Source organism: Malaclemys terrapin, chromosome 21 (genome assembly GCF_027887155.1).
Source record: "Malaclemys terrapin pileata isolate rMalTer1 chromosome 21, rMalTer1.hap1, whole genome shotgun sequence".
NCBI lineage: Eukaryota > Metazoa > Chordata > Testudines > Emydidae > Malaclemys > Malaclemys terrapin.
In genome coordinates, this window is record NC_071525.1 from 19,866,509 (window position 1) to 19,873,979 (window position 7,471).

At 63.6% G+C, this 7,471-nt stretch overlaps 1 protein-coding gene across 1 annotated transcript; it reads left to right on the forward strand.

Annotated features, from left to right (window-relative positions):
• The first annotated feature begins 2,465 nt into the window (after window positions 1–2,465).
• LOC128827436 (C5a anaphylatoxin chemotactic receptor 1-like) lies at window positions 2,466–7,137 on the forward strand. The gene is made up of 2 exons (XM_054011303.1): window positions 2,466–2,611; window positions 6,142–7,137. Exons 1-2 carry the CDS (start codon window positions 2,576–2,578, stop codon window positions 7,135–7,137), a joined length of 1,032 nt encoding a protein of 343 aa, XP_053867278.1. The 5' UTR covers window positions 2,466–2,575.
• The last annotated feature ends 334 nt before the right edge of the window (window positions 7,138–7,471 follow it).

A 7,471-nucleotide genomic window follows, 5' to 3' on the forward strand; every position in this document is an offset into this window, starting at 1 on the left:
TGCACTCCCACGTCCTTGGGGCCCTCCTTGGCCCCCCATTTCAGGTGTACCCTCGCTACGGGAACCTTGAATGGGGTCCCGCCCACCCCGGTCAGGGTCAGGAAGGTGTTGGGCACCACCCGATCTGGGGCCACCACCTCGGGCCGGGCCAGTGTCACCTCTGCGCCCGTGTCCCAGTATCCATAAACTTTCTTCCCATCCACCTCCAGGGGAACAAGGCACTCGCTCCGCAGGGACAGCCCCGCACCAACCCTGTAAACGGAGAACTTTGAATCCGGAGCATCTGGCCCCCCAGAGAAGCTGGCCGGGGGCCCTTCTCTCTCTTGAGCAGTTGATAAGCTGCCAGCCCCTCTTGCGTGGGAAGCCTGCCCCTCGTCCGTCTGGGCCTCTACCAAGTTAACCCGGTGCGGGTTCGGTCTGCTCAGTCTGTCCTTGAGCTTGGGGCACTGGGCCCGAACGTGGCCTCTTCGGCCGCAGTAATAGCAGCTCAGGTCCCGTGGGTCCCCTCGAGCCGGTCGGTTGTCCCTGATGCTGGGCCTTCCCCGTGGGAGGGGATTCCCCATATTCCCCCTTTGGGAGGTCCCAGGGTGACTCTCTCTCTGCATCGCGGCGGGCCTGTTCCTTTGGGGCTCCTCCCTGCCACCCCCTGACCGGCTCTTTACAAACTCATCAGCCAGCTGCCCGGCGTGTCGCGGGTTCTCTGGCTTTCTGTCCACCAACCACAGCCTCAGGTCGGATGGGCACCGCTCATACAGTTGCTCCAGTACCAGCAGTTTAATCAGGTCCTCCTTCGTCTGGGCCCCACCAGCCCACTTGCTGGCATATCTTTCCATGCGGACAGCTAGTTGCAGATATGAGATCTCAGGGGGTTTATCTTGACTCCGGAACCTTTCCCGGTACATCTCAGGAGTCAGCCCAAACTCTCGTAGCAGGGCCCTTTTGAATAGTTCGTAGTCCCCTTTCTCTGCCTCTCCCAGTTGGCGGTACAATGCCACGGATTTGGGGTCCAGTAAGGGGGTAAGGACCCGGAGTCTGTCCGCGGGATCAACCCGGTGCAGCTCACAGGCCGTCTCAAAGGCCTCCAGGAAGTCATCCATGTCCTCCCCCTCCTTGTATGGGGCCATGATGCACTTATCAAAGCTCCGTGCAGTCCTGGGTCCCCCCTCACTCACCGCAGCCGGGGGTTCGCTGCCCCTCAGTCTCGCCAGTTCCAGTTCACGCTGATGCTGTCTCTCATTCTCCTGTCTCTGTCTCTCTTTCTCCTCCCGTTCATGCTGTCTCTGTCTCTCTTCACGCTGATGCTGTCTCTCTTTCTCCTCCCGTTCATGCTGACGCTGTCTCTCTTCATGCTGTCTCTGTTGTTCACGATCCTCCAGCTCCCTCAGTTTTAGCTCTTTCTCCCATTCCAGCCAATTCCGCTCCCCGGATGCCGAACGTCGCCGGGAGGATCCTCTGCTGGCCGGCGGGCTTCGCCGGGGGGATCCCCTGCTGGCCGGGGAGGTCACGGCGCCCTCGGTATTTGCTGGGCTTCTCCCCACCCTTCCCCTAGGCATAGGAAGGAGGGGTCTCGGGAAGCCCTCAGCAGCCGGCTGACCACTCCCAGCTGGGACAGACACTGGTGCCTGCGCTGCATCTGCCAGGCTGCTTCCCTGAGACACAGGGATCAGTTCATTCGCGCGATCTTCCGCCTCCAGCTGGGCAATGAGCTGTTCTTTGGTGAGCCTCCCAATGCACAGCCGCCTCTGCTTGCACAGCTCCACCAGGTCGCTCTTAAGCCGCTTGGCATACATCTTCCTGCTGGCCACTCACCGGCCTGTGTGCTCACAGCTCCCCACAGTTCCCAGGGGGACCCCTAGTGTGCCAGCCCTTCTCGAGGTCACCACCTCTCTGCCAGGGTCGAGCTGCAGACTCCTCCGCCCCTGGGACCACTCGCTGCGATCCCCCCGGGGGACCCTGTTACTGCAAAAGTCCTTCTCGCTGGTCACACACTCCCAGGGGTAATAACCGTCTCTCTCTCACTCTTCAGCACGCCTGGTCCCCGTCAATCCCCCTTCGTTTTACTGCTCCCCAGTCACTTACTGCAGGAAGCGCCGTCCACGGGGTGCAGTAGATCCCACCGCTGCCACCAGTTGTTGCGGATTGTGGGGGAGTTAGGGCCCTGCACCCCTCTTCCCGAGATTCACTGCGACTCTCAGCCAGCCAGTAAAGCAGAAGGTTTATTTAAGGACAGGAACACAGTCTCAAGCAGAGCGTGTAGGTACGACCGGACCCCCTCAATTAGGTCCCTCTGGGAGGTTCAGGGAGCTTAGACCCCAGCTTGGGGTTCCCTGCGTTGCACCACCCAGCCCCAACCGAAACTAAACTCCCAGCCCCTCCCGCTGCTCCTCTCCTTTGTTCAGTCTCCTGGGCAGAAGGTGTTAATTCTCCCCACCCCCGTTCCTGGCTCAGGTTACAGCTCAGGTAGCTTCCTTCAAGGGAAGTCCCACATCCCCACTGCAACCCCCCTGCAACATTCCCAGGTCAAATCTGCCCTGCTCCCTGCTCCGTCACACCTCCAACCACAGCTCCCGGGCCCATGGCGTCCCCCTTCCCCACCAGGAGCTGGGGGCAGGTAAGTCCAAGCCTTCATTTGACAGAGATTGCAGGGAGCCGGCCATGCAGCAGGGACAGCCGTCTACCAGCACCAGAGATGGGGATAGCCCACGTCTCCATCCCTCCCGGCAGCCCAGACAGAGAGAACCCAGAGACCTGCCCCAATATCCAGCCAAAGAGGGTCCCCAATGGAACCCAGAGTCCCACTCCCCTCCCAAAACCAGGGGTAGAACCCAGGAGTCCTGGCTCCCAGCCCTCCCCCTCTAACCACTAGACCCCACTCCCCTCCCAGAGCCAGGGAGAGAACCGAGGAGTCCTGAGTCCCGGCCCCACGTTTTCTAACACTGGAGTGGGGGTGTGCATAGGGGGCAGCAGCTAGGACTCCTGGGTCCCTCTCAGCAGGCTGCTGCTCCAGCACTGGGCACTCCCAGAGGAGTCAGGCCCCCAAGCCAGCCTGTGGGTCAGGTGAAGCCCAAGGGCATTGGAGCGCACCTGTGTTACGGAGTCCCCGGGCAATGCTCTGGAACTGCTCCCCACAAAGCCAGTCAGGACTCTGGGGAGCCTCCTCTCCCTCGGAGCAGACTGTCTTCAGGGCAAGAAGCTCACACGGCTTCACCTCCTGGGTCTGACCTTGGAGCTTTCAGCATATGCCCCTCCGTGCGCTTCCCACAGCGAGTCCGCCCAGGCGGGGTCCTGGGGCAGCCAGAGGGTCCTGCAACCCCACTTCGCAGTCAGACGTGACTCTCGGCCAGCCAGTAACACAGAGGTTTATTAGACGACAGGAACACGGTCTAAAACAGAGCTTGTAGGGACAGAGAACGGGACCCTTCAGCCAGGTCCATCCTGGGGCCCAGCGAGCCAAACAACCCCGTCTGCCCTTGCTTCCCGTTCCCAGCCAGCCCCAAACTGAAACCCTCCAGCCTCTCCTCCTCTGGGCTTTGTCTCTTTCCCGGGCCAGGAGGTCACCTGATCTCTTTGCATCCGAAGAAGTGGGCTGTAGTCCACGAAAGCTTATGCTCTAATAAATTTGTTAGTCTCTAAGGTGCCACAAGTACTCCTGTTCTTCTTTTTGCGGATACAGACTAACACGGCTGTTACTCTGAAACTGATCTCTTTGTTCACCTTTAGCTATTCCCTTGCAGGGGGGAAGGGCTCCGGCCATTTGTTGCCAGGAGACAGAGTGTTGGCCATTGATGCACACTGGCCTTTATCCCACCACCTAGAGACTTAAGAAATGCATAGGGGAAACTGACGCACCCCTACAGTATTCAGAGGAAACATTAAGAACAGTCCCACTTCATCACAACCTGTAAACAGGGACTCATCCTCAAGTGGGCGGGGGTCTCCAGTGGGGTCCCGCGGGGATCGGGTCATGCTCTGCGCTAGTTACTGCTGGGATCAGTGTCTGGGACGGGAACATCAAACCCTCCCAGCTAACATCAGCAGAGGGGGGGTCTCCCCTGGGGAGCAGCGACTCCGGAAGAGATCTGGGGCAATGGCGGAGAGTCAGCTGGACTGGGGCTAATGCTCCAGGGGTTTTGCCACCCCAAGTCTGAGAGGGACTGAGGGACTTCCCGCTGAAGAGCCGGATGTGCCGCCCCTTCCCCTTGGCTGCCCCAGGCACCTGCTTGCTGCGCTGGTGCTTGGAGGGATAGGATGGGCTGCGTGTCAGGAGTGGGGGGCACTGGCAGAGGTGGGGGGATCGGAGGGGCTGCAGGTTGGGAGTGGGGGGCACTGGCAGAGGTGGGGGGATAGAAGGAGCTGCAAGTCGGGAGGGGGGCACTGGCAGAGGTGGGGGGATAGGAGGGGCTGCAGGTCGGGAGTGGGGGGCACTGGCAGAGGTGGGGGGATAGGAGGAGCTGCAGGTCGGGAGTGGGGGGCACTGGCAGAGGTGGGGGGATAGGAGGGGCTGCAGGTCGGGAGTGGGGGCCACTGGCAGAGGTGGGAGGGATAGGAGGGGATGCAGGTCGGGAGTGGGGGGCACTGGCAGAGGTGGGGGGATAGGAGGGGCTGCAGGTCGGGAGTGCAGGGCACTGGCAGAGGTGGGGGGATAGGAGGGGATGCAGGTCGGGAGTGGGGGCACTGGCAGAGGTGGGGGGATAGAAGGGGCTGCAGGTCAGGAGTGGGGGGCACTGGCAGAGGTGGGGGGATAGGAGGGGCTGCAGGTCGGGAGTGGGGGGCACTGGCAGAGGTGGGGGGATAGGAGGGGCTGCAGGTCGGGAGTGGGGGCCACTGGCAGAGGTGGGAGGGATAGGAGGGGCTGCTGGTCGGGAGTGGGGGGCACTGGCAGAGGTGGGAGGGATAGGAGGGGCTGCAGGTCGGGAGTGGGGGGCACTGGCAGAGGTGGGAGGGATAGGAGGGGCTGCAGGTCGGGAGTGGGGGGCACTGGCAGAGGTGGGAGGGATAGGAGGGGCTGCAGGTCGGGAGTGGGGGCCACTGGCAGAGGTGGGAGGGATAGGAGGGGCTGTGTGTCGTCAGCAGTAGGGTAGCCAACGTGCTGATTGCACAAAACCGAACATACTAGTCCTGTCCCCTGCCCCTCCTTTACCGAGGGCCCGCCCCTTCCCTGAGGCCCCGCCCCCCACACTCCATCCCCCCCTCCGTCCGTCGCTTGCTCTCCCCCACCCTCCCGCACTTTCACTGGGCTGGGGCAGGGGGTTGTGCTGCGGGCTCCAGCTGGGGGTGTGGGCTCTAGGGTGGGGCCGGGGATGAGGGGTTTGAGGTTCAGGAGGGGGCTCTGGGATGGGGTGGAGGGAGGGAGTGCAGGGTGCGGGCCCCAGAAGACAGTTAGGGTGCGAGAGGGGGCTCGGGGCTGGGGGTGGGGGATGAGGGATGCACATTCCAAGCGGGAATTTGGCTGTGGACTCCAAGAGGAGGCTCAGGGCTGGGGTGCGGAAGGGAGTGCGGGCCCCAGGAGGGAGTTAGGGTGCGAGAGGGGGCTCAGGGCTGGGGGTGGCGTGTGTGGGGGGAGTGCAGGTGGCAGGAGGGAGTGAGGGTGTGGGACGGGGCTCAGGGCTGGGGGTGGGGGGCTGCAGGTTGCAGGAAGGAGTTAGGGTGAGGGAGGGGGCTCAGGGCTGGGGCAGGAGTTCGGGGTGCGGGCTCCGGCCAGGCGGCACTTACCTCAGGTGATTCCCAGCCGGCAGCGCAGGCTCCCTGCCTGCCCCGGCTCCGCGCTACTCCTGGAGGAAGCCGCCATGTCCAGCTCCTAGGCGCAGGGGCAGCCAGGCGGCTCTGTGCGGTATGCACTGCCCACTCCCACAGGCACCTCCCCTGCAGCTCCCGTTGGCCGTGGTTCCTGCAGGCACCACCCCCGCAGATCCCATTGGCCGCAGTTTCCAGCCAATGGGAGCTGCAGAGCCGGTGCTCAGGGCAGGGGCAGCACACGGAGTCCCCCTGGCAGCCCCTGCGCCTAGGAGGCGGATATGGAGGTCGCTTCCGGGAGCCGTGCAGCGCTGGGGCAGGCAGGGAGAAAACCGGACGCCTGGCAATCCTAGTTGGGAGTGAGGGGCACTGGCCGGGCCACATGCTAAAGCGGTCATTTCTCCCCAGCTTTCCGGCAACGCCACCTCACCCGTGGCCAACAACAGCACCATGCCCACCTCCAACGTCCTCGACCAGCTCTCGGTGGCCATCTTCGTGGTCTCCTCCCTGCTGGGCACGGTAGGCAACAGCCTGGTGATTTGGGTCACCTGCTTCCGCATGCGCCGGACGGTCAACTCGATCTGGTTCCTGAGCCTGGCGCTGACCAACCTGCTCTACTCCCTGCTGCTGCCTTTCTACGCCGCCAAGACCGCCGCGGGCAATCAGTGGGCCTTCGGCAACTTCCTCTGCAAAGCCGTCAACTCCCTCCTCTTCCTCAGCATGTTCACCAGCATCTTCCAGCTGACGCTCATCTCGGCCGATTGCTGCCTGCTGGTGGCCCGGCCCGTCTGGGCCCAGCGGTTCCGCACGCCGCGCTTGGCTTGGGGGGCGGCCGCCGTGGCGTGGCTGCTGGCCGGGGCTTTCTCGGCCCCCTACCTGGTCTTCCGGCAGGTGACCTGCCGGGGTGAGCGCTTCTTCTGCATCAACAATTTCGGGGATGAGGCGACGAGGATGGCGCGGCAGCAGGCCCTGATCATGGTGCGGTTCGTGGACGGCTTCCTGGCACCGCTGCTGGTCATCACAGCCTGCCACGTGGTCATGATGCTGCGGGCCGGGCACCGGGGCCGCCGGCCCAACCGTACGGCCAAGGTGGTAGCTGCCGTGGTGTTGAGTTTCTTCTTCTGCTGGCTGCCCTACCACATCTTCAACTTCCTGCACAGGTCGCCGAGCAATCGTGCAGCCTTCGAGGTGGGCTCCTCCCTGGCCTTCAGCCTCACCTGCCTGGGCTGCTTCCTCAACCCCCTGCTCTACGCCTTCCTGGGCCGCCGCTTCCAGGAGGGGCTGCGGGGCAGCAGCCGCGCCCGCTGGCTGGAGGCCGCCATGGCCGAAGACTCGATGGGCTCCGGCAGCGGGCGCCGGAGCAACCGCTCGCTGGGCTCCACCACCCCTCCGAGCTGCGGATAATGCAGCCGTGACGGGGCAGGGGGAAGGGGCCAGGGCCCCGTGAGGGGTGGGGGGCAGCTGTGGGATGGCACCGAGCAGGGCATGCTGGGAGCCCAGAGCCACACCAGATCAGTGCATCCTGGGAGCCCAGGGCCGTGCTGGAGCAGTGCATGCTGGGAGCCCATGGGACATGGCGGAGCAATGCATGCTGGGAGCCCATGGGCCACACTGGAGCAGTGCATGCTGGGACCCCAGAGCCTCGCCAGAACAGTGCATGCTGGGAGCCCATGGGCCATGCCAGAACAGTGCATGCTGGGAGTTTACGGGTCACACTGTAGAGGGGCATGCTGGGAAC